This window comes from Sceloporus occidentalis, unplaced genomic scaffold (genome assembly GCF_023333645.1).
Source record: "Sceloporus occidentalis isolate IW3139 unplaced genomic scaffold, rSceOcc1.0.p SCAF_4, whole genome shotgun sequence".
NCBI lineage: Eukaryota > Metazoa > Chordata > Lepidosauria > Squamata > Phrynosomatidae > Sceloporus > Sceloporus occidentalis.
Window position 1 is genome coordinate 84,511,362 of NW_028316984.1, and position 27,073 is coordinate 84,538,434.

A 27,073-nucleotide genomic window follows, 5' to 3' on the forward strand; every position below is an offset into this window, starting at 1 on the left:
AGCTTGGCTATTCATCCTGCTGACTAAAGGATAATGGGAATTGTTGCACCTTCCATCTCTGTATATATTCCAAACGATGGTCCCAGCATGGACGAGGATACATGGTCATTGAGGCACGGTGCTTTCTTAATAGTCATAAATGTCAGCACATAACACTGGGTCTCAAAGAATTTTTGAAGTTATATTGGATTCAATCTTTAGAACATAGTTACTGTTGTTTCAGTAAGCAAACAATTTTTTTCTCCCCAGCTCCCCAACCCATGGGGAACAGGCAGTCCTGCAAATGCTGTTGGACTACAAGTACCAGCTTACCTCACCATTGGCTAGGCTGGTGGGAATTGCAGTCCAGCATCTGGAAAGCTACACAGTTCTCATCTCTGCCCTACAAGGACAGGGCAATCCTACAGTGAGCCTTATGAGCCCAGTAAGAAGCCAAGACCAAATGAGAAGCCATGCTGCTTCAGGCTCACAACAGGGCCAACACAGGGATCATGAGACCAGATACACAGAGACATGTAGACTCACAGTCGCTGGTCTCACATGCCCATAGAACATGACAGGCCAAGACACAGAGTGGAAAGAGCATGTCTAGGTCACACAGAGCAAGTTATACATCTCAAGGAGAGACTTTGAGGAAGACTATGTTGCTAATTCTTTATCTCTGACAGCGAAGTGATATGCACACACACACACAGAATCTTGAATATTTCAGGTTTTATTATTTAATTTAGTTTTCTTGGAAAAAAGATAGTAAGGCAAAAAAACCCCAAAAATAGAATTGCAGGGATATTCTCTCTCTTTCTTTCTTTTAAAGCCTGCCATTATCCTACACAACAGGGAAGGGGAAGCTTTGGTCTGCCAGATGTTATGGACTACAAATCCTATATTCTCTAATTACTGGGTGGAGCTTCTGGGAGGTTGTAATCCAAAACATCTGGAGGGCCAAATATTCACCACCACTGCTGTACAAGGAAGTTATCAGCCTCCAACAGCTGCAGAAAACAAGTTTTGAACAAAAATTGAGCAGCAAATAGTATGGAGCCCTCACCCAAACCCCCCTTTCGTTCTTTGACGGCTGGAAGGCAGGACTCATGGCTCTTCTCACCCCAGCAAGCCTCCCTACGCTGCTTATCTTTTCAGCAGCTAAAGTTGGGAAAGTCAAGCAACTAAACAAAAAGAAGGAGAGAAAACACAGAAGGAAGGCACCTCATTGTGTCATCCCTAGCCAAGGGCAAGGGGCTGCCATAGAATCCTCCACCAGTGTCTGCCCGATGTGTGTGGGCCTGAATTGGCTAGCCTCTATGCCCTTGTCCACTTCCACACAGCGGTAGCACCTTTTTCAACCTTAGGACTCAGCTTTGGCAGCTGTGATCATTGCTGTCATAGACCAGCTTGGGAATTGCCTTCTTACTTAGCAAAAGAAAGAATGGATACGTGGCTTGTGCCTGCACACAGTGAGGAGCCTTAAGATGGATGCCATTGAGTTCTGGCTCTGCCTCAGATAGAATTTATTATCATCATCATGAAAGGCAAGACAAACCAATGTTTACTGTCACACTTTCTGCAGAACATCTCCCTGGATCTGAGGACAGTGGAAGGAAACAGCAAGGGCAGGTGTTACAAAATAGGGTCTGCAGGATAGGAGGAAGAGGGGGGAAATGTCAGAACAAAAATTAGATCTCTTTCTCTCACACACTCTCTCTCGCTACATATATATAATATACATATAAACAGGTGTGCATTAAGCCAGAAGTTGCTTTAGGCTGGGGTTTTAGGGAGTGGGAGGTTCTATCCTGCACCATCGCTTCTCATCTAAGTGCACACAGAGGAGGTGCTGGTGTCTGGCGTGAAGAGTGGATTAGAAAAAGGGGGACAGCAGGTTCAATTTCCTACCACTCAGTGAGTAGCTGATAATGCCCCAGAGGAGGGTTCCACCAAGACCAGTGTTATTCCCCTCCTGCCTTAACACGATTCAACTAGTTGTTTTGCTTTGCTACCTGTAAGAAGTTAGAGACACGATAACTCTGGGAAAAAACTGGCTTCCTTCCCTTCACCGCTCCCATCTTCTCTTCCCCCACCCTTCAGAAAGCTCACTTGTATTTAGGAAACCTTACAGGGATTGGGAAGAAGGAACAAGACAGCAACTCCTATGGTCAGAGCCACAGGAAGGCTTGTATGTCTTCCCAAACCATCCTCCTTGGGGCACACCTTCATGATCTTGACTACATACCACTTCTCAGTTCCTATCAGAAAGCAGGAAAAGGGATTGGGGAAGGGCAATCCAAAGAGCACAGTGTTGTTCCCCTCTCTTCCTCCCCAGAAGTGAAGGACCATGAGCACAGCAATACTCTTGTGGTGGGGAAATGGGGGGTGCAGTCCTCTATTCCTATTTGTCCCCAGCCATTCAGGAATCCAGACACCAACGTCAGCTTCAATCAGCTAAGGCAACCCAGCCAATCACCACTGCTGGATTCTGCATTGGGTGATTGATTCAAAACAAGTGATTGGTTAAGACAGACAGATTCGGTGAGGAAAGCACTAAGCAGGAAGTCACATGATCAGCTGCTCCCCTCCATCCTTCTTCCACTACTCTCTTCATTCCCCCATCCTTGTAATAGTCCTGCTGCTTCTTCCAGCTCTCAGAAGATATCAGGGCACATGCTCCAGTCCTGTTTCTCTTTGCTCTCCCAGTAGCCTCCCCTATACACATGGGCTACCTCCTTTGTGTCAGGATCCTTTTTGCGTTCAAACCACAATGCTTTGTATGGATCATAAGGAGTTCCTGAAAGGAGAGAGAAAACATTCAGAGGGACAAAAAGGACATTCCTCTTTGGAATATAGTGCCAAGTTTTCACGCTCATCCAGAGCCGTGCCATTGTACAGTACATGCTCTGTATGCAGGCTAGAGGCTTTATCTCTGGAATCACCAATCAAAAAAGGACCTCAGAATTACTAGGAAAAAATCCCACACCTCTGCCTGATATACTGAAGAGGAACTACCAGCTGAGAGTAACCCCTTACCATGATGGTTTTATACTGGCTGGAGCTTCTGGGAATTGAAGTCAAAAATATCTGCAGGGCCAAAAATTTTCCACCCCTATCCTGTTATCTTTTAATGGATGGCAAACATTTGGTCCTATAGGGGCAATTGGGACAACTCTTACCATCCTCAGTTGCCTTCATGGCTTCAGCTTCACGTTTTTTCCGAGAGATGCGCTGTTTCTCCTCTAGGCGTTGCTTCTCTGCATTAGCTTCATCCCAGCGCCCATTCTCCATGAGTCGTTGGTCAGGTCGAAGTCTACTATCTGTGGGAGCAGTACCACCTTCTGGAGCATTGAGTGTCAAAGCCAGCTCTGAGAAATAGTACATGTTTTCAGCATTCTTCCTGCATCCAAGAGAGGAGAAAGAAGATTCAGGTGGCAGGAAGACTCCAGCTTGGACTTCAGACTTCCCAGGTATCAACAGAAGAAGTTAGCATAACCTTGCCCTTAGAATAGGCAGAAAGGAGATACAGACAACCTCTGGGATTGCTAAGCCCTTTAAGAGGTCAGAATACTTTCACCTAGGGTTACATACATCTTATAACTACACCAGACATTGCAACTTGACAGAATTTATCCCCGAGAAGTAAGAGTTTGCAGCTCTTATGACAGTTCTGAATGTGTGGGCAGTGCTCGGTGAAAAAGGTCACAAACACACTGCAGAAATAATCCACTTTGAGCCCACTTTAACTGCCCTGGCCCAATGCAAGGGAATCCTGGGAAGTGTAGTTTAGTACGACAGTTAGCCTTCTCTGTCAGAGACAGCTCTGGTGCCACAATAAACTACAATTCCCAAGATTCCCTAGCACTGAGCCAGGGCAGTTAAAAGCGGTCTCAAAGTGGATTATTTCTGTAGTGTGTTTTGGACCTAAGTTCAAGAGAAGAAAGGTTAAGACTGAAGCTGCTATAGAGCAAGACAGCAAGGCATGTATTCTTTGGCTCATCCCTAGACTAGCAGAATGGATATGTATGTAAACACACAAAGAGGGAATTTATTTAAAATTACCCTTTTTGATGCATTTGTGGAAGAGGACATAAATACAAAGAGGGAATTTATTTAAAATTACCTTTTTTGATGCATTTGTTGAAGAGGACATAAACTTCATAAAATACTCAACATCAACAATGGTGTTACCTAAATATCCTCCTCCACTCAACTAAAGCCAATTGGAATAACACTTACATTGATCAATCTCTTCTTTATTCAAAGGAGACCATAGCCATGCACTGGCAAGCTACCACCCTTACTCACGGGAGTGGGTTCCTCTTCCACAATATGACTCTGCTGTCCTCAGCTTCATGTACTCTTTGTCGGGTATCACCACCATTCTCCACAGTAGGAATCACCCTGAAGCAGTCCATCTTCTCATCCCACGTTCCCAGCAACATATAATGCACTTTTCCTGATGAATCTAACACCTCTCCAGTGACCTGTTACAGAAGGATTTCGAGGGTGTGATGTAGCAAGGTTATCTAGCTATTACAGTTCCAGCAAAGTTGCAAACAAATCCTTATGGAAGGATTTTATAACTTTCCCCAGGATAACAGAGAAGCTGAAAAACACTCTTTATTCTCAGGGGCTGCTTCAATAACAGTTATCTCTGCAGGCAGCATTTCACAAGCCTCAACATCAACTGGACTAGTTCACATGGCAACTACTATGCATCCACTTATGTATGGCTCCTCTTGCCCCATCCCCTCCTTTGTTTTCCTCTCTGCAAAGAAGCTTTCATGCTCTTTACCAGCCTAGTCTATAATGTTAAAGAACATCCTCTTACCTTCCTTGCCACATCTCTTGAGAAGTAACTATAAGGAACAAATTTAAGAATACACTTCTCATTGGTCTTATGGTTGAGAATCTCAATCTCGCCAGACTAAAAAGAAGAAAAGTGAGGAGGAAAGTCAAAAAGGTTCAACAGCACTTAGAAAACATGCTAAAATGGTTGTGAATTATTCAAAGCAACAAACTGATGGGAGATCTGAAAAATGGATCTCTTAGCTCCTAATTCCCAACATTACCATCTGATCGCAAGTGACTCAATACTAACTTATATTCACTCCCAACTCCTGTTTTGACTCACCTGGTCTATCCATAATTTGCCCACTATGATGTTGTGTACTGTTGTGGTGACCTTTTTCCATGTATAGTGATTGCCAGTTGCATGAAAGATACAGTGGATGGTACCTAGAAAATAGGAAAATAGTGCTCTAAACTAATCTTCATTGGTGAAGATTCCAATAAAAAAAGATACACCAAGCCCACTGGATAGCACTACTTGCCTCAGATATGAAGGTTCTAACCCTTGCTCAGCTATGGATTAATTGGTTTTTTTTTCTTTACTGTCTATTCTCTTTGTTTTCTACAAATGCCCTTTTATCAGCTCTTGAAGTATGCAAGTGTTCTAAATATCTCCAAGGGAGCTACAGCAGCAATGAATACATTGAAAGCTGTACATTTGACAAATATTCACTGCACTTCTCTGCTGTGTTCCCACACAGCCTAACTCCACCAACATAGGGGTTGCGGACCCCAGACTGTGGTACAAAATGGAGAGCACAGATTCACAATTGGCCTTTCCAAAGGGCAGTATTAGTCTTGTCATGTACTCTAGAACAGCAGGCTATAGTAGTGATGATTCAGTGGCAAATGCTTACCAAGTGGCATGATTGAGAGGTATTTGCCACGAAACTTGCTGGTGATTTTAATTTCCTGACGAAGGGTCCAGCCATGCTTGGAGTCAGCATGATGAGCAGCTGCAGGAGGATGGTGGCTCACCTATGGGAAACAGGAAACAGATAAGGGCAAAAGGCAGATTCCATCTCAGCAACTGAGTCTCCAGAGACATGCAGACAAAAAAAGGAAGAAGTAATAAGAAATATGAAAGACATCTTGGCTAGGAACAAAAGAAACATGGGGCACATGTTCTCCTGGTATTAATGGAACCTGATATTCTTAAAACTGAAAATATCAAGAAAACTATCCTGGAATCATATATTCTAGCTTAGGTTAAGAAAAGGAATGCACTCTATTTCTTACCTGCTCACAGATGGAACGGTAGCCGTTCTCTTCCAGCCGGTCTAGCTCAAAGGTTTCCCCTAAGAGGGGGTTGAATGGCTTGCTAGTGCGGAAGACAGTGGTGGAGTAAGACGATACAGTAAAGGCAGCCACATAACAGAGTTGCTCCAGGGAGCTCTCACACTTGGCTGCGCGATCCAACAGGTCATGATATTCCAGATCCTCTGTCAGGCGCTGCAGCATAGATAAGGGCTCGTTGAAGTTAACCTAGAAACAGAAGAGGCAGGTTAAAGCATGTCAGCAAGGGCAGACACAGCAAGCAAGGCATCTTATATATGGCGTTTGTTGCAGTGCAGAATCACTCTCATCAACCAGGACAAAAGGGGCATAGGAGATGGCTCCCCATCCTTATCTTCCTCCCATTGCAGTGCAGAATCACTCTCATCAACCAGGACAAAAGGGGCATAGGAGATGGCTCCCCATCCTTATCTTCCTCCCATTCAAGATGGCATGGAAGAGGTAGCACACCCTCATTCTTCCTACCCAAACCTGGGCATGGGGGACTCACTGGCATGGGGATTTTGGAGAGTTCCTTGCCAATGCAGTTCTTCATGATGCTCCACAAGTTCAGACTGTAATTTGGTTTGTGGGGAATTCTTGTTCTTTTCTCCTTTTTGGTGTCTTCCAACTGATGCTTATACTTTGGGAAAAACAGAAGATTAGTCAAAGCCAAACAGGGAAGGTGTCAGCTGATCAGTGAATCTGAACAGCTTCTACATATATTTCCTAAGAAGTCTCATTTTACTTGCCTAAGGCTTATAGCTAAACTACTACTCTTTTAAAAAAAACATTTATGTACTAACCTTGTTTCACAATCACTTATCCTTAGTGTAGTTAGTCTTAAACTTCCAAACACGCAAACAACAACAATGGAATAAGGCTGGTGCTGCTGCCAAGATCCCACCTGGTTCCTAACCTAAAATAAATTCCCTCTCAAGGTATATTGCAGGGTAGATGGGAGGCTTAGACAAGAATGAGCCACAATCTAATCAGTCAGTCCTCTTGACAAAAACATTCTAATCTTGATCATACCTTGTATTCCATTTACCCTTCAATCTTTCTACCTAATTAGCAAGCAGGACCCTGCAGGACAAACTGCTAGGTGTCTTCAGAGATTTGAAAATGGCTCACACATTATAGTATCTTGCTTTGCCAGACAGTCAGCCATATATTTGACTAAAAACCATTACAAATCCAAAAAACCCAATAAATGAATATATACATATATGTACATGTACAGCCATACAAAAAGTCAAATTAATGAATCTCTGCACAGTCTATAAGAATATCTTTCAAATAATGGCATCTTGCTTTGCAGAGTCCCACTAATACCTGATGAAAAGGCTCTTTCTTATCCCTCCCCCTCTCTTCAGATCAAAGACAGATTACCTGCTCATCAAGACTGATGTCACTGCTAGCACCGCTGATGTTGCTGCCCGTTCTCCTAGAGGAATGAGAAATATGCACCATGAGAATCTAAATGCTCTACCTGAGATGAGACCCGAAATACAGTTAAAGAACACAGTGCTACAAAAAGTTGACAGAAAAAAAAATGAGGTCACCTGTTCTGGCAGAGCTAGAAGTCACTAGGCACAGTACCAAACATTAAAGATCTGTGGCCCTTCTAAGCACATAAGGCCACTCATCCCTATTTTATTTCATTTTCCTTTGTATGTGGAAGGGAAGCACTTACTGAGGGTGTCACCCATCTCTGCACCATGCTGCAGGCAGGAGCCTGCAAGAGCCACCAGACACAGCAGCATCTGCTCCAGATGCCATCCAGAGCAAGGAAAAGAGTCAGGTTGCAAGACTCTTGGGCAATCCCAGGTACATTTGGTTGAGCCCAGTTGGCTCCATGAAGCTGAGACAGGTGCACTAACAAGGGTACTCCAGGAGAACACCCTTTGGATCTCTCTTGGCATTGTCAAGAAGACTCACTAAAAGGGGATGAAAAAAATTCTTTGCCAGTTAGTTGCTGCCCTTGTTCTAGCCCAGGCAGAGTAGTGCCAGGGAAAGTAGAGAAGACAGGGATATTGTTGGAAGCTTAAAGTGGCAATTTGGGACTACTGAGGACAGTAGGAAGGAGGTGGAGATTGCCTGTCAGTGCCGGAGAAGTAAAAGGGACTTCCTCATACCTCCTAAACTGAGTCTGCCTCCCTGTTAACATTCAAGATTGAGCCTGGCCAATCCTGTACACACTAAATGCTGCAACAGCCCAAATCCCATATGTAACTACTATCTCATTGGAACAGATTCTGAACAGACCTGTCATCCAACAGGATTGATCCTGCATGCACTTACCACCTTCAGCCAGCCAGTCCTGGACTTTCCTACCTCCTGTTTGAGCCTGGCTCTGCTTCTGCTTCTATCCCACCCCCAAGGCAGTCCATTTTCACTCAACCACATCAGTAAATAACATGAGCACAGCAAAAGAGTGTCTGTGACTTATTGCAAACTAGACAAGGTAGGATTTATGATATGCTTTTTCCCAAGGATGTGATGGCCTTGATGACAAAATTAAAAAGCAAGGTAATTACCCTGAAGTTCCAGAAGACCACTTTAAGAGTTAGTATGATGTGGTGACTTGACACGTCTCTCACTCCATTACACCACTCCTTTATTATTTACTACATTTATGAGTTTCTTTGTAAACTGAATGTTCTCAGATTGAACAACAGCCATAGAATAAACACCCACATAGACACTCAAATATGAAAATCAACAAATAAAAAGCAACACAAACAGCTATACTAATATCAATTAATACAACAAATATGAGAGCAAATCGCTGAAGGACAATAACTCAATACAGAGTCTAAGGATTTTATCAATACTTCAGTAGCATCAACTAAATTAAAGCATTACAAACATTAAATCAATACTATCTTTAAAACCTTGGGACAACTCTTGGAGGGAAATAAAGAAATTTACTGTCTGCCAAATCTATAAAGAGAATTATGTGAAAATGCTATTTAGGTGGTACATGACTCCTTGAAAACTTAATAAAATTTATAGCATCGGGGATTTGAGATGTTGGAAATGTCTGAAACATGAAGGGACCTTTTTCCATCTTTGGTGGAGTTGAGAAAAGGCTAAGGAATTTTGGAGGTACCGTATTTTCCGGAGCATAAGATGACTTTTGAACCCTTTTAAATTTTGTGAAAAGTTGGGGGTCGTCTTATACGCCACGTATAAGGAGGCCGGAAGGCAGCTCCGCGTGCCAGCGTGCGCCCGCCCAACACCGGCCTTCCGAGGCCTCAGAGGAGGCCAGAAGGCAGCTCCGTGGGCTGGTGTGCGCCTGCCCAGCGCCGGCCTTCCAGCGCTTTGGAGGCCCGCTGGCGTACGTACGGCCTACTCCTTCCTTCCCAGGCCTCCACAGAGGCCGGAATAGAGCAGCGCAACCCGGCATGTGCACCTAGCCTGCTCTGTGGCCTGGCGTGATTGCCACCGGCCTCCTCCTGCCTTCCAGGGGTAGTCTTGTATGGCGAATATATAGGAAAGTCTATATTTTTGTTTGAATAGTTGGGGGGTTGTCTTATACGCCCTGTCGCCTTATACACCGGAAAATATGGTAAATAAAAATAACTATGTTATTTTTGCATGTTGACATACCATTAAATCCTTTGATTATTTTTTTTTGATTATTTTTTTGCTTAACATGACTTGTAAACTTGAAAAGGAAATAGCTAAAAAATTCTCCAGATTAATTTTGCATATGGTCACTCTGGCTAGAATTTTGTATGCTCTGTATTGGAAAAATATACAAATCCCTAAAAAGGAATGGATAATTAAACTAAGAAAGCAAGGAGACTGGACATTTTAACTGCAATTATGAGGAACAAATCAGTATAGAAAACAAAAGAGGACTAGTCTTGTTTTGATCTTTTTTGTAATATTAATCTTTAATATTATCTCAGGAATCATATAAAGTTCTTTTTGAGATTATAATAATAATAATAATAATAATAATAATAATAATAATAATATTTATTTGTATACCGCCCTCTGGCAAACCAATCCGGGCGGTTAACAACAGTAAAATATAAAATATGACAATTAAAAACCCTTTATCCCTCCCCCCTTGACACATCGAAGGAATATAGGTAAACTAGGTAATCAGGTCATCTTAGGTTATCTTGGAAGTGACTGAATAGTATATTTCTGAACTTAAGTACAGTATATCAGTATGTTATTTGTAGTATTTGTTCTGTTTCATTGTATTTGTTATGTGATTGTCTTAGTATGCATTGTTGCTTTGTTTGTGGTTACTTGTCTTTTAAGATTTGTACAATAAAAGTTAAAAAAAAAATAAAAGCTTGGGACAACAAAGAAATCCTCTTTGATAGTGCCAGGGAAGACCCTCCCTTGCATAGTCATCTCTGTGTTTTTGGTTAGGGAGTACCTTTAATCTGTCCTGGACACAGACTAGAAGTCAATGAAGGAAAACATTTCTGCAGCATGTGTTTATAATGCTTGACTCCAGTCAGCACTCTTGCCACCACAGGCTGTACTAACTGGTTGTGGGTCTGTTTCAGTAGCATGCATGTTTTGCATGCCAATATTTTCAGAGTTAACACCTGAGCAACCCCAGGTGCTTTTGGATGAAAGCAATCTACTTCAGTCCAGATTTCTACCTTGTTGTTAGGACAACAACTGTCTTATCCATTGCAGACACTCACCAATGCCAAGAAAAAGATTCTCTCAGAGTCTGATCCTGTTTATCCCTGACCCCCAGATATCTTAGAGACATCCAATATCATAAGTCAGGAGCTTTCCTTTAGCCCCTTTGTAGAGTGAAGTTGGAGGCACTACTTTTTGGTGGTTATTGAAGGAAGAAAACAGTAGATGTTTTCCGGTGGGGGTCCAACTAGATCCAAATTTTGTCAGTTATACCATTTAATATCTACATGAAAGCACTGTATGAGATCATCTGGAGTTATGGGTTTGATGCCATCATTATTTTAATGACATACAATTCAAATTCTCTTTTTTATATAATCCAGATGTGGCAATAAATTCCTTGAATGAGTGTGTTGAGATTAGGGCTGGACTGAATGATGGGAACAACTATAACTTAATCTAGACAAGGCAGAGATAACAATGGTGCGGCTTTGGCTGATAGAGAAACATCAGGGCCTCACTTTCCCAGAAAGAAAGTTTTGCTCCCAGGATCTTAGATGTAAACTGTGTATGTAAAAAGTCATCATTTCCAGATTCAAAAGATTTAATAGTTCCATCCTCTGACTGAAGATTAAAGTCAGCCTACCCACATCCAAACCTTGACGAATAAATTATCGGAACTCACTCTATATTACAACTGCACTTTGCAGTAACTTCAGCTGGTATATGATTCAACTGCACAATTACTGTCAATGTAAGACACTATGATCACGTTACAGCTCTACTTTAAAACAATTACAACAACTACCAGTTTGTTTCCAAGCCTAATTCAAGGTACTGGTTTTGACCTATAAAGTTCTACATAACATTGGACCTTTAAAAGATCTCAGCAGTATGGATCCTGATCATTTAAGTAGGAACTGGGCTAGATGGATACATTATTTTGCTTGAGAAAATACAGATTCATTTAGTGAAGTGATTTCATCATATCATTTCTCCCTGCATCACACCCTGCACCTTTTCTGTTCTTTCTCCATTTCTTCCATCTTAATGTCAGGTCAGTGAGATTGCCATATTATCCATATTTATCACGCACATGCCCATACAAACAGTGCATATGCAGGAAGAATTACAAGGAATTTGTATCAAAATGTATAATTTCACTTAAGGCATGCTATGCTGCCTGTCAGCTGACACAAGTTATGAAAGGAGAGAGATATTTAAAGCCCAAGGTTTTTTTGTTTTTTGTTTTTGGGTCGACTGGGCATTCAAAGTGCCAAGGGATAAGGGGTACAAAGCTCTCAGTGGAAATAGAGAATACTCACTTGTGGCCCAAGCTTTCAGGCATAGTGATGATCTCAGGGGCATCAAAGAATTCATTATCATCATCTTCATCACTCATATCTCCCTTTGAGGAGCAACATCGATCTGAAAAAAACACGTATTGAAGTTATCCTCCCTGGTTTTGATTACATATCACTTTGGTACCTGAGGGATAGTGCTTAGGATTGCTAGACTGGATATTAGACAGGGCTTCTGTAATTTTAATTTTTAACAGATCCTGGAACATGACAAGAACCTGTAAAGCTCCATATAGTGGGACCAAAGTAATAGTCTTCTGTCATCATCCAACCCCCAACTTTCAGATGCAGGCATCCCCTCCCAAAATGGCTACTGCAGAGCAGGGGGAGGGAGCATAAAAACAATGGCCATGTTAGTAGAGAGCCCCAGCACTCGCTGCACGCTTCACTGGTGATGCAATAGTTGTGTTGGGAGGCGACAGTAGTTGGGGTTTAGAAGATGAAGAAAGACAGAGGTTCGATAGAGCTTTATGGTATCTCATCCTGCTCCACAAACTGTTGGGGATTAAAGTTAAAGGAAGCCCTTTCTGTACCCAACCTGACGACCCTACAAGTGCTTTCCATGAAGGAGTATTCTGACTAAAGAATGCATGAAAGAAAGCAAGGTTCATCAGCAGAGGGGAATGTCAGGCTAATCACCACTTAGTGGAACTTGGTTCATGGATGTGAAGGAGAGTGAAACCCTGACCACCTCCTACCTTTAGAAGAATCCATGCTGCCAGGAGCATTGGATGGCAGGACTGTGACTCCACGAAAGGCTCTTTCTAGGTGATTATGCTGCTTAGCCAGCTGCTCTAGTGTTTCCTCTAGGCGGATACGTTGATCTCGCTCATACTGAAGAGACTTTTGCCATTTCTTGCTGTGTGTCTGGGCCAGCATTAGGAAATCTCGGCAAGCCTGTATGGGAACACCAAAGAGAGGTAACAACTGTAGCCTGTGTTGGCCCAAGATGCTTCACTTGTCCAAATGTGACCCCTCACCTCCACTAAAGTCATCATTTTGGATACCGTTTCACTATGCTATTGTATTTCATGGGACTTGAGCATCCACGGGTTTTGTTATCCACGAGGGTTTCTGGAACCAAGCCCCAGCAGATACCAAGGGCCCACTGTAGTCTCTTCCTACTGCTGCTGTTCAAGTGGTAAATATTACTTTCCAGTTACTTAACAGGATCGTGTCCATTAGAATCTACCTGGGCAATTATGCTGTTTCTCCCCATCTACAGAGCAATGATCATTCAGCACTACCCTCCTAGTAACTTCAGGAAGGCCAATGTAGACTCTTCAGAGGGGGGTTACCACTGCTATGGCTGAGAGTGAGTGAGTTTGCCCAGTAAATTTACATGGTTGAACCCAGATTCAACCCTGGTCTCCAGAGTCATAATCCAATGCTCAAACCACTACACCATGCTTGCTCTGCAACAAGGTCACTAGCAAAGATAAATTCATTTAATCTCATGAGTTGCCCCCAATAATTAGAACCATTTAAAAGTTTTGTTTGTTGTGTGCCTTCAAGTCATTTTTGACTTCTGGTGACCCTATTATAGAGTTTCCTTGGCAAGGTTTCTACAGAGGGGGTTTGCCATTGCCTTCCTCTGAAAGTGTGACTTGCCCAGGATCACCCAGTGAGTTTCCATGGCTAAGCAGGGAATTAAACTCTGGTCTCCAGAGACATAATAGGATGCTCAAATCACCACTTCACACTGGATTACATCTATTTGATTTGTCCTCACAGCAAAACAAAGCAATAATTAAGATTGCTAGTAAAAGTTTTCATCTGAACGTTTATATATATAAACTTTACTTTAATATATAAAATATACTTTAAAATATATTTAAATATATATATTTAAAATATACTTTAAAATACTTATACCTAGAAGGTATAGGAGAAAGCACAGCCCACTATCTTCAAAGTAAAAAGGGATTAAAAAACAGATGTCTCATCACTCTAATAAGAGGCTCTAAATATCTGGATGTGGAATTGCCACTTCACAAATCTAAATGGAAAGTTAAGCAAGGTCAGATTATATAATAGAAGTATGGCAAAAAGTGAACAGAGAAAAGTGATTCTTCTCCTCACAATACAACCTGTAATGAAGCTGAATTCTGGGAAGTTCTGGACATAGAGAAAGAAGCAGCTTCCTCAAGATGTGGTGACCACTAGCTTACAAAGGCTTTAAATGGAGATTTGACATAGGATAAGACTACCAATGGCTGCCAATCATGGTAGCATGCTCCTTTCAGGATCACTATGCCTACAAATACTAATAACTGGGGGAGAAGAAGTTGGAGACAGGATACTGAATTAAATATGAAAAACATGACTGGAGAAATAGCCTGATCGACAAAGTTCTTCCTATATTGTTATGGGGGAGCAAAATGAGTGCATGTTAATTCTATCAAAAGAAAGATACACGTTTCAGTCTACATTATATATTTGTAGCTAAATATACACAAAAGAAATCTCAAATTTTAATTTCCCCCTTTCAAAACCCACCCTAAGGATTTCTGCATATCAGGGAGGCAACCCTGGTTAAGCATAAGGTTTTCTAAAATATAGTCTCCATTTCATGTCTTGAGCAATTCTCAGTGTTTAAAGTCCTTTGCAGTGTAAACTGCCCACTGCTAGATAAGGACATTTTTTTAAAGGACATTGTGATGTCATTCCATCCTCAAAGAACAGTATTCCAGCCCTTTGTTTAACAACTCATCTGGTAGCCAGTGACAACCAGAAATTCTGCAAAAATTCTGCAAAGGTGAATCTATGGGGTTCCATGGCAAGAAGTCTGGATCATCCATTTCTCTATGGTAAGAGATATTTTTGGTTATATATTGTTAAAAAATTATCTACTATTCTCTCCTCGAGTGTAGTGAGCATGGAAGCACCAACTATGTGCCTCACTGGAAGTTAGAAAATAATGTTGCAAGCTTGTGGACTTACTGATAAAGTTGTAATTATTTCCTCAATGAGGGAGCCTGGCCTAAGAATGCAGCCCTTGTTGCAACAGCTGCCATTCTCCCGTGGTTTAAAAAAACCACACACACACTTATGACAATGGCCATTTGATTGAGAGAACAGAGAATTTAGCCCTCTAAAATGATTTAAAGTGGCCTGTAGAAAATTGGTCATTCAAGTTATGACACTCTGATCTATGGTGTTTAATGTGCATGCCAAATCGTAATGTTAGAATGCATTTCCATAAAATTTTTGAAATTACTTCTGACATTTTAAAGCAAGTCACTCTGCGCAAAAGTTTGTTTGCTCTTGCCCCAGGACTGCACCTAAAGCTGTCCCAAAAACTGGTACAATTTGCTTGACCTGAGGAGGGATGGGAGGAATGTATGAAAAGCATCAGATTTAAACAAGTAGCTAGACACCTGCACGTTAAATTCCTGTCTGCTTGTACATCACAGGCTCCTCAGCTCACCTGGGAGTAAAGGAAAGCATGCAGTGGTGCCAACTGAAACGATACAAGCTCTGAACAGAAATCTAGCTGACTTATGCTCAAGTCCCTCCAAAACAACATCCTGGATCCTGGAGCGTCCAAAATGACTCACTAGGCCATGAAAGCTGCCTGTGAGACATTATTAGGTACTTTGTTCTATTGAACACACAGCTTACAGTTGGCCTAAAGATCAAGAGCATTGCTACAAGATGTGCAGCCTTATGCAGACATTTACTCCTCTGTGTTCAACAGAGCTAACTAATCACATCTCATTGCCTCTTGGGATTCTGTTTACTCAAAGTTCTCTTGTCTGCTGGGAAATGCATTATCCTCCCCTGCAGCCCCAATCCTCAAACCTGCCTGATGGCAGCACTGAGAAAATGGGGAAACAAAGCTGCAATTGTGTCATCACGGAGGCGAGCAATCAAGGTCACCAAATCATGGCATTTTCCAACCCTCATTAATTCTTCTAAAGATTTTTTTTCTATGCTGCCATTTTTAGCTGACTCTTTTTCTCTGCTTATCACCAATTTCAAATATCCAATTCAAAACACTGCTTTAGCCATTTGCTGTTCTTATAGTGTCTTTTCAATAGCATCCACTCTGGTTTTCACTGACCACAGTGAGCAGAAAAATTACTAGCACTTTAGGGGATTCAGGACAAGAAGGAATTTTGTTTGTAAGGCTTTCAAAAAACAAAAAAAAAAAAAAAAAAAAAAAAAAAAAAAAAAAAAAAAAAAACCAAAAAAAAAAACCCCCAAAAACTAGAGGCTTAAATTTTTGCTAATATGTGTGATGTCACAGGCAGCTTAGGAATTCAAAAGCTTAGTGACAAAAAACATCAAACCACTTCTCCTTTATCAGGAGCAGAAAGGCGAGTTCTGGGATTCTTACGCCAGCCTTAAACCTTCTATTGTGAACATTCCCAAAACCACTGATACGAAGCACCCCTCATGGTTTTTGCTGGCCAGAGTCCTTTTCCCAACTGGGTAGCCTCACGACCAACATCTGGACTCAGGCTTACATTGATCATGGCGTTGGAAGTGATGCGGAAGAGAGTGGCTCGTTCATTGACCTGCTTGATCTTCTCGTTACTCTCAGCAGGCAGCTTGAGGGTCTCCAGTTCACTGAGGGAGCGCTGCAAAGCTGTCCCATGCTTAGCAATTAGGTCATTACAGGTGCTAAGGTCCTCAACCTTGCTGGAGAGGGTGCGCAGGGTATTCTGCAGTTCTGTCTTGTCCGTCTGAGATACAGATTCTTCATCACCTGACTCATCTGTGAGGAATAAACAGCAGTTGTAACACCTTTAAGCCAAGAGAGGACTTCACTGTAGAAACAGGCACATAATCAGAGACACTCCCCCCCCACACACACACATTTGGCACAGAGGCCACTACTTTCACAGAACTATGGGGAATCAACACATCAAAACAGTAACAACCTTTCAGCCATCTAGATTAGGATGGGCAACTTCTAGGGGCTACCCTATCCACATAACCCAGTGCGGCTACATCCTCGCCTTCTCTAGCATTGAATCTGCAGCAAATTGCCATGGTTTACATATAAGCAAGACATGTGCTGTTTATATTTATGTGTTTTTTCTATTAAATTGCTTCTGATAATTCTAATTCTAGATTGATTATATTTCAATAATTGTACAATATGAGCTTTCATCTAATTTTAAACTTTTGTAAGCCACCTTGAGTCCCAGGGTTGGGGAAGAGGCAGGATATAAATAAAATAAAACAAAAATAATGTATGTGAATGACATATACCTTATTTTTAAGGGGAACCATGCTTTCTGAAAGTCTCTAATTCTCTTAAAAATGAGGCACCTACCAAGTGCATAGCTATTTACAAGGGGGAGAAAGCCTTGATTTTACAGTCACTTCAACAACAAATATTGTGGCAAAAGACAAGCAGGACACACAAATATGCCTGGGGTTTCACATGTGGTCCACGTATCAATCATCCTTGATCTAGAAATGGAAAGATAAACACTAGAGGGATTAAAAATCCCTCTGTCTTCCCACTTTAATGATGTAAAGGGTGGAATTTCTATTCCTTCAGCTGGGCACTATGGCCTAAATCCAACTGGATCTCCAACTAGAGCAGACCCACTGAATCAGTTGCTGAATGCCCAATGTATGTTGCTTCACTCGCTCTCCTCTATTTGGAACTAGCAAGGGGGTTTAGGTCTACGGTGTAATTTTCTTTAATGCAAGTATTTATTAGTTTTAACTTAGTTTTATCATTTTTTTTCTCCATATACAAATAATGCAGCTCACAGAGATTCAAACTCCAACTGCGGAGAAAAGAACCATCACATCAGTAAAATAACAATCTAAAAGCCAATTAGCAACAATAAAAGAAGCAGAAATTGTTAATGGATAGTTCACTGGGAACCTCCAAATTATTCAAAAAGCAGCAGCATAGGAGACCTGATTTTAGTGCCAGAGATACCTAAAGAAAAAAGTAGGATACAAATTAAATGAATTAGTCCTACACTAACAACAAATGCACCCTGAAGGTCCCTATTCCGAGCAATGAGTGTGACTTAAACATATAAGCATACCTCAGTTAACAAAGCTCTGAAAGCAAAGGTGCTTTTTACAAAGGCTTTTAATGCCTATCCATCCTCTCTTTCCTGGTTGTCTAGCTCTGAGTTTGTAGCAGCCTCTTCATTGACAGGATGGTGAAGGAGGGATGGAGAAACATCGACTTTCAAAGTTAGGTTGCAGCATTGTGACTGCAGTAAACAATGCAATAAAGCTTAAATTGAGAAAGAGCAGGATTCTACTCTATCCAGTCCTGCTGTAGCTATGTGTGCCTGACTATAACAGGTAAGAGAAAGAGCAGAATCCCCCCAGAATCCCTTACTGAGCATCTGTGAACAGAAAAACAGAGAGAAAAAGGAAAAGCAGATACGTCTACATTTGTTGTTGTTAACTCCTGTCAAGGTGGCCTCAACCCATGGCAGCCCTAAAATGAGAGACTTTCAAGTAACCTTATCATCTTCAAGTGCAAACTCAGGACCATGGCATCCTTGACTCAAGTCTATCCATCTATAATGCAGTCTTCCTCTTTTCCTGCTGCCCTCCACCTTTCCAAACATTAATGATTTCCCTAATCTTCTTAAGATATAGCCAAAGCACAACATTACTTAGACAAGAAAATATTCATCCAAAGTGCAATTAACACATGAAATACACTTGTCTGAGAAACAACAGGTTACTCATCTGTAACTGTGGTTCTTCGAGTGGTCATCTGTGCCCTCACACAATTGGGTATTGCGCCTGCGCAGAGACTCCATTTGGAAGCTGAAAAACTGAGCAGATTGGTGGGAGCCCCATCTCCTCCCATGCACTGAGCATGCCCAATCCCATCAATCTAGCTCCTCCTTCAGTTCAAGTTTGCCGCAAAAACATGGCACGAACCTCACCGAGGGGAGGGAGGGTGGGATTTGTGTGAGGGCACAGATGACCACTCAAAGATCCACAGTTACAAGTGAGTAACCTGTTCTTCTTCTTCATGGCCTTTGTGCCTCACACAATTGGGTGACTAGAAAGCTAACCTAAGGAGGTGGGAAGGTCACTGCAAAATAGAGGAAAGGACAGCACGACCAAAACTGGCATCTCGATGAGATCTGGAATCAAGCCAGTAGTGCCGAACAAAAGTGGAAGGCTGGGACCACGTCCTTATAGACATCAGGCAGAGGGACACCTCTTAGGAAGGCAGCGGAAGAAGCAACAGCCCTGGTTGAGTGAAAATGTACACCAACAGGAAGAGGGCATTTGGCCAGCTCATAAGCCAGAGAAATAGTCTGAGTAATCCATTTTGAGAACCTTTGTGAGGAGACAGGGTGGCCCTTCCTGGATCCACCGTAACAAAAAACAACTTGTTGGTCAACCTGAACTCACCAGAATGTTGAACATAAAAAGCCAAAGCACAGCGAACATCCAGCATGTGCATAGTCTTTTCCAGAGGCGTGAATGGATCTGGGTAGAAATTGGGTAGCACAATGTCTTGAGAAAGGTGGAAAGGGGAGACCACCTTTGGGAGAAATGAAATGTCAGGTCTGAGGATCACTTTGTCTCTGTGGAAAACAAGAAAAGGCTCGTCAGAGCGCAGTGCCGTCAGTTCGAAAGCGCATCTGGCTGAAGTAATGACCACAAGGAAAGACACCTTTAGTGTCAACAGTCTCAGAGAGGCTGAGCCCAAAGGTTCAAAGGGAGGCCTAGTTAGCTGTGTAAGCACCAAAGAGAGAGACCACACTAGGGCCAAAGGAGGCATAGGAAGATAGAGATGATGGAGGCTTTTAAAGAACCTTTTCATAGTCAGTGTGGTGAAAAGCAGAGCTGATGGTGAACCAGGAGGCTGGTTGGCGATAATGGCAGACAAATAGACTTTGAAAGAGGAGAAGGCCAAACCTTGATCACAAAGGTGTAAAAGGAAGTGTAAGGCTGTAGAAAGGCTCACAGGACTGGAAGGTTCAGCTCTAGCTGTAGCAAATTCACAAAAACAATTCCTTTAGTAGGATTAGGATCGTTTAGTAGAGTCTTTTCTAGAAGCTGATAAGACTTTGAGCAATTCGGGAGAGTTCAGGGTCTGATCCTCCAAGCTGTCAGGTGTAAACTGAGGAGGTCTGGATGAAGGACTGCTCTGTGAGAGTGAGACAGAAGGTCCGGCCAATTCAAGAATTTGAAGTATTGACCCCTGGACAGGTGGAGCAGGGGTGTGAACCAGGGTTGTCTCGGCCAGAAGGGGGCCAGCAGAATCACGTTGGCTCTGTCTCTGGTCATCTTGGTCACAACCTTTGCTACAAGTGGTAGCGGAGGGAAGGCATAGAGGAAGTCTTGGTTCCAACTATGTAGGAATGCATCTCCCAGGGAGCCATATCCCCTGCCCGCTCTGGTGCAGAACTGTGGACACTGGGCATTGTCCGGAGTGGCAAAGAGGTCCTAGGATGGAGTCCCCCATCAGGAGGCGTGAAATTGGAAGGCTTGAGCAGACAGCATCCATTCATGATGAAAGACCTTGTCCCTGCTGAGAGAGTCTGCCAAGACATTGTCTTTGCCAGCAAGATGAATCGCCACCGGGTGGATGGAGCGATGATGGCACCAAGTCCAAAGCTGTTGGGCCAGATGAAGTAGGACATAGGAATGTGTGCCGCTTTGTTTGTTGATGTAACGGACTGTTGTTGTGTTGTCTGTTACCACTTGTACAACTCTGTGAAGAAGATGGGGTTCGAAGGCCCGAAAGGCCTTGATCACAGCCAGGAGTTCCGAGGGCGTTGATGTGCATCTCTCTCTCCAAGGGAGACCAACAAGACCTCTCAGAGGTCTTTTAGGTGAGCGCCCCAGCCCGTCGTGGACGTGTCTATGGTAACCATCGTAGAAGGTTCTGGGGCCTGGAAGGGCATCCCCTTGAGGACATTGTCAGGAACAAGCCACCAGGAGAGAAAGTCCTTGATTTGTTGGGGGACAGCAAGTCTCTTGGATTGTTTGTCTTTGAGGTGATTGAAGACAGAAAGAAATCATCTTTGGAAGGGCCTGAACCTCAAGCGAGAGAGAGAGACCACAGCCGTGGTGGATACCATGTAGCCCAAAAGCTGCTGAATGTCCCTCGCTGTGGGACAGACCTTGGAGAGGACCAGACGGAGATGATCCCACAGGGAGTCTGCCCTTCTGATGGGCAGGTAGGTACGTGCCATGATAGAGTCCAGAGATGTGCCTAAATATTCTATCACTCTGACTGGTTGAAGGATAGACTTGGTGGGATTGATGGTGAGGCCCAAGTCGGTGATAAGAGACCAAGTGAGTTCAAGAAGACGACACCAGCAGCCAGTCGTCGAAATACGGAAAAATCATTATTCCCTGTATCTGAAGGTGAGAGATGACTGCAGCCATGCATTTGGTACACGCGTGGAGCGGTGGAGGGGCCAAAGGGAAGAAAGAGATCTCCATCGATGGCAAACCGAAGAAATTTGCAGTGTTGTGGTCTGATGCTGATGTGGAAGTAAGCATCTTTCAGATCGATCGACGCAAACCAATCTCCTTGATGGAGGAAGGGGAGGGTTGATTGGACAGTTACCATCTTGAACTTGGGAGGTTTGATGTAAGAGTTGACCCCTCTCAAGTCCAGAATGGGATGGAGCCCATCACCTCGTTTCAGAACTGTGAAGTACTGAGAAAAGTAGCCATCCAGTCTGCAACTGGGTGGAATGCGTTGGATGGCACCTTTGTCGAGAAGGGAGACGATCTCTTCCTGGAGAGTAGGGGAAGGCAGAGTGGAACAAAAAACGCCACGTGGAGGAATATTTGAGAATTCTATGGCGTAACCTAAACGAATGATGGTAAGGACCCAGGTGTTGGAGGTGATTTGACACCATTGGTCGTAAAAATTGCACAGTCTGGGTTGGGGGGCAGACAGAGGGAGAGAGAGAATGGATGATGGTGTCGTCTTGGTGGAGTTGTCAAAAATGGGACTTAGAAGAGAAAAAAGGCTTCTTTGAAGATTGTTGTTGATTTTGGCATTGTTGGTGCTGGTTATTTTGTGGTTTGTTGTGTTGTTTATAGGGCCTTCCTGAAGACTGTTGTGAAGAGCCCTTATATTGGGAGGAGTTTCCAGAATGCGGTTGAGAATAATAAGAAGAAGGGGCTGATCTGTCACGCCATTGCTGTCTCTTGTAGTGTTGTTTATTTGTGGTTAGACGATTTTTGGCCAGAGTGCTGAGAGAGTCATCTGTATTGGCTGCAAACAGGCCCTTGGAATCAAAAAGAAGGTCTTCAATTTTGTTTCTGGCTTCATCAATAAGATCTGTGCTCCTGAGCCAGGCAAACCTGCAAAGGGCGACAGCACCGGAAATGATTTTAGCTGAATAGTTGATGGAGTGTCTGGCTGAGTGGAGCTATTGGTTAACCAAAGAGAGGGCCTCAGCATAGAAGTCCATAGCTGCAGATTTTTGTTCTTCAGGCAGATAGGGGATGAAGGAAGCCATCTTGTCCCAAAGAAACTTCTGGTAGGTTGCCATACAGGCTTGGAGGTTGGCGACATTGGCATTCAGGGCAGCAGAAGAATAGAATCTGCATCCGAAGATGTCCATACGTCTGCCATCTTTGTCTATTGGGGCAGAGTGAGTCTTGCCTGATGATTTTGTAGTGGATTCAACCACCTGAGAATTGGGTGCAGGATGGGTGAAGATGTATGGAGCTGTATCCAGTTGAACCTTGTTTCTTAAACGTCGGAGGCATAGAGGCAAGTTTGTGCCATGATAGGGCCATTACATCGGACAAGGAGGCCGAAAATGGAAGGACCGCCGGCTGGTAAGGAACAGGCAAAATACCATAAACCGGGTCCCTAGGAGGTTGGTCAACGTGGAGGCCTATAGCCGTGGAAAAAAACTGGGAGGTGATGCCCTAAACTAAAACAAGCAGATGAATAGACAAAAAGTTTAGGGGGGATGAACATGAAACACTCAACAAATTTATTAAGAAAATGTGTTGCACTCAAATGCTATAAAGGTAATTTTTTTTAAAAAAAAGGTATACAAAGTAAAAGGTACAGTATATGATATCCTTAGTACAAAAAGGCTTGTTCTGGCCTGTAAGCCACGCCCTAACAAACTCAAGGCTAAAAAGACCAGTCAGTACTGGGCTGGGAAACTGCAAATCCCATGAAAACATGTAAAGTACACAAAATACCAATTCCTTTGTGCCTCTCAAAATGGAATAGAAAGAGATGACATAGTATGTCCACTTAGTAAGAGAGTGCACAATAGATACCAAATGAAGAGGGATAACACAGTGTGCCCATAACAATTAAAAGATATACAAAACAGAGACCAAACGTGTTTCGACTGGAGTGTCTTCCTCAGTGGTCAATTAAAACTGTAAAAATAAAATAAGTAGTGGAGAGATTGTCATTGGGACCAGAGTGGCGACAGGCGATGGCATAAGCATAGAGATAGCCATCGACATCGTGTGCAGAACCCCCGATACCGAGTCTAAGACAGTGACCAATATGGGGGGTGGCAAGTCATTCGCCGATGTCGAGGTGGGCATCAAGAAAGTCAAGGTGGAATCAAGCTTAGCCGCAGCTAAAGCTGTGGATGTCGATGCCGGAGCAGACAACGAAGTCGAGGCAGATGTCGGCACAGGGGACGAAGTAGTTGAAGGGGCAGCCGCCACTTTACGTTTAGGCTTCTTCCTGGGTTTGTTGTCAGAAGCAGGAGAAGCGTCAGGCCTCTTGGCTTTCTGAGGTCTCTGTTGGGAGACAGAGGGGACCTCTTGTGTCAATGATGACTTTGAAGAAGATGGCTGTGACATCGAGGCTGTCGACGTTGATGTCGCTGACGATGCGGGAGCCGAGATCGATGTCGACGTCGAGGTAGCAGCTTTCGACGTCGAAGGTCTTGAAATTTTGGGAATTTGTGGAAGTTTGTGGATGGGAATTCTCCCCAAAGGATCTACAGCCAAAGCGGATTTTTGGGCAACAGAGAGAGAGCGCTTGCACAAGAAAGATTTACATTTGGAGGCTCTATTCCTGAGAGTCACCGCAGTGAAAGCTCTACAATGAGGGCAACTATCACAAATATGGGCTTCTCCTAAACGAAAAAGGCAGTTAGAATGACCATCATTGAAAGCAATTTTCCGGTCACATTCGGAGCAATTCTTAAAAAGGGCAGGGTAGGCCTGTCTGGGCCGGCAATACTTAGCTCTCACAAACAATCAAAATTTTAGAGGGCAATACTCGAGAAAGAGGGAGAAATGACAAAAATCTACCGTACTGAAAGGGAAAGGGAGAAAAGACAAAAAGTCTACCATACAGTAGAAATCTACTCAGCTCAGCAGCAAACCAAAGGAGATGTTTCTTTTCTGGTGGACAAAAGAGAACTGAAGGAGGAGCTAGATTGGCGGGATTGGGCATGCTCAGTAGATGGGAGTAGGCGGGGCTCCCGCCAATCTGCTCAGCTTTTCAGCTTCCAAATGGAGTCTCTGCGCAGGCGCAATATCCAATTGTGTGAGGCACAGAGACCACAAAGACGAACAAGCATTATCACCAGTTAAATAGCTTTATAGAAAAGCCTTGGACAAATGAATATAGGCCTATTCCTCAGCTGAGTGATTATGTGAACTGTTGTCCAAGCAAAGTGATTTTCCAAGATCTAGACTAGGCACCACCATGTTCTCTTCCTCAGGAAAAGTATGAAAGAGGAGTACATCAAGAAATCAAGCAGCATTTTTAGAGGAACTGTGAATTAAATATTCCTAGACCTTGGGTAAGCCATATGCTCCCAACCTCAGCGGAAGGAAATGGCAAACCTCCTTTGAACAAATCTGGCCAAGAAAAGCCCATGATGGGTTTGCCTTAGGTTGCAAATGACCTGAAGGCACACAACAGCAAAGAACAGTCCTATCAGAAATTAGCAATACAACTCATATCAAACCTCTATGTTGAGACAGTATATATCTCCAAATATTAGATGAATAGGATAAATGGGAGGAATGATCTCTTTCATGATCTTGTGAAATTCTAAAAGAATTTAGACAGTGTTAGATACAGAATGCTGGATGAGATGGACCTTTGGTCTGATTCAGCCGGACAGCCTTTAAGTTCTTCTTATTTCTTTTAAAAAAATGAAGAAGAAGAAGAAGAAACACCCCTTATATTTTTTTTACCTTGTTCTTGCATGTTTCACTACCCACAAGTAATGAGTCACAAGGTAAGATGGTAGAGAGTTGCTTACAGAGAACTGTCATTCGCAGGGAGTGGGGGAAATTTTTCAGCAGAACTAGTAACAATGAAGTGTGTGGTCACCGAGTGGAAGACAGAGCACAGTATCTATATTGCAGAAAGCTGGGTGTCAACGTGGCAAAGAAATTAAATACTGTGAAGTCAAAGGCTTTCATGGCTGGCGTCCATATATTTTGTGGGATTTTCAGACTATGAGGTCATGTTCTAGAAGAGTTTGTTCCTGACATTTCGCCAGCAACTGTGGCTGGCATCTTCAGAGAATGCTGGCATAAAAGAGAATGGGGTATATATGCTGTTGGTTGAAAGGAAGCGATTTACATGTTAATCTGTGTATTGTTCTGTTGTTAAATTAAATACTACTATCACCACCCCGCCAGTACATACAAATGTTTAGAAATGTGGTTAGTTTCAGGTTCAAAGTTTTTTGTCTTACATTTTTAAAACTATAAAACTAAATAAAAGCCATCCTCTCTCAGTATTTCCTTAGCCTTTGAAAGAGAGGAGGAAAACGTTAATGAACAGTGGAATAAAAATTAAAACTAGTAGACTAAATTTACAGAACAGGCCATTGAAATGAATGGGATTTCTTGGTCAATGAGCCCACTCTAGGTAGGTTTAAAACTGCATTTAGCTCTATATTTGCAACCATAAGGCTTCAAACATAATTAACGCTACTGAGCAGAGAGTATTTTGTTTGAACCCTGTACAGCTGCCAAAATACCTCGTTATTTTTCAGATCCTGTGTCTTTACAGTTTCATGAAAATGAAGCAAACCATCCAGCAATAACCAGTGGCACATTTCCCACTTGTTTCCCCTTCAACAAAGAGCAAACATTTACTATCAAGAACTAGAGACAATCTGGGGAGCCCTGTGCCCCAAGCATTCTCGATAAGAACCAAAGGCTTGTTTGAGATACCAGTATTTATAACCCAGCACAATTGCCTTGGGAGCTGAAGGCCCACAATCTCTTCAGTGCAAGGCTTTACCCTATACTGAAATTTGACAATTATTTTATCTAATCAGGTATACAAAATATTCACAGACCTTTGAGTTCAGGAGCAACTGAGGTTACACTGCATGGCTTTGTATATGAGGTACTATGCAGACCTGATTGGTATCTACTGAATCTTGCTTTTGTTCTAGAAAATGGGAACTCTTAGCAGGTTCTGAGAAGTCTGATATATAAAAATATAAATGTAAAAAAAGTCCAGAAGTCTCACATTAAAACCACAAGAGCCCCAGGTGGCCTCTTGTCTTGGTATGTCACATGGATGAATCAAAGGACAATGAATAGTTTGTCTGAGTAACAAACATTTGGTGTTTGGAAGAAAACCTTGCCTCAGGGAGCTGGAACGCTAAATAGGATGAACAAGACAAACAGGAAGAGATACTCAGTCATATTAACAGCAGGCTTAGAACTGACTGGGTCTCCATAGGTCCTCCTCATTTTTTACATATATTTTAAGTGTAGCCTACTATCTATCTATCTATCTATCTATCTATCTATCTATCTATCTAATTTCAATGCTTTTGCAAATATAAATATTTGTATTCATTTTCAAAATTAGTACAAAAAATACAGCTGGGTACATTTTAGTTGTATCTATTTAAAAGGTAAGTGATACTCAAATATTTATAACACTGTAAGGTTTTAACTTTTGAAATCCACCTATCAAAAGAAGCCCCAATATTGCCAAGTGGGAGGGCTTGGAGTGCAAACGTAAACCCACCCTCACTAGCCTACCAAGACCGCTGTGTTAAATGCCTTCA

At 42.6% G+C, this 27,073-nt stretch overlaps 1 protein-coding gene and 1 long non-coding RNA gene across 5 annotated transcripts in view; one reads left to right on the plus strand and one right to left on the minus strand.

Moving 5' to 3' along the window:
- Positions 1-27,073, plus strand: part of LOC149314201 (uncharacterized) — a 303,565-nt gene that overhangs the window by 177,820 nt on the left and 98,672 nt on the right. The window lies entirely within an intron of this gene.
- OSBP (oxysterol binding protein) overlaps positions 700-27,073 on the minus strand; it is a 42,281-nt gene continuing 15,907 nt past the window's right edge. For both annotated transcript variants that reach the window (XM_089520651.1, XM_089520652.1), the window contains exons 3-14: positions 16,571-16,821; positions 12,797-12,995; positions 12,063-12,165; positions 7,507-7,561; positions 6,626-6,757; positions 6,079-6,324; positions 5,697-5,817; positions 5,123-5,226; positions 4,820-4,915; positions 4,294-4,472; positions 3,165-3,385; positions 700-2,782 (exon numbers count right to left, since the gene is read on the minus strand). In XM_089520651.1, coding sequence (XP_089376777.1) covers positions 2,640-2,782; positions 3,165-3,385; positions 4,294-4,472; positions 4,820-4,915; positions 5,123-5,226; positions 5,697-5,817; positions 6,079-6,324; positions 6,626-6,757; positions 7,507-7,561; positions 12,063-12,165; positions 12,797-12,995; positions 16,571-16,821 — 1,850 coding nt within the window. In that variant the 3' untranslated portion in view covers positions 700-2,639. The remainder of the gene's footprint in view (positions 2,783-3,164; positions 3,386-4,293; positions 4,473-4,819; positions 4,916-5,122; positions 5,227-5,696; positions 5,818-6,078; positions 6,325-6,625; positions 6,758-7,506; positions 7,562-12,062; positions 12,166-12,796; positions 12,996-16,570; positions 16,822-27,073) is intronic.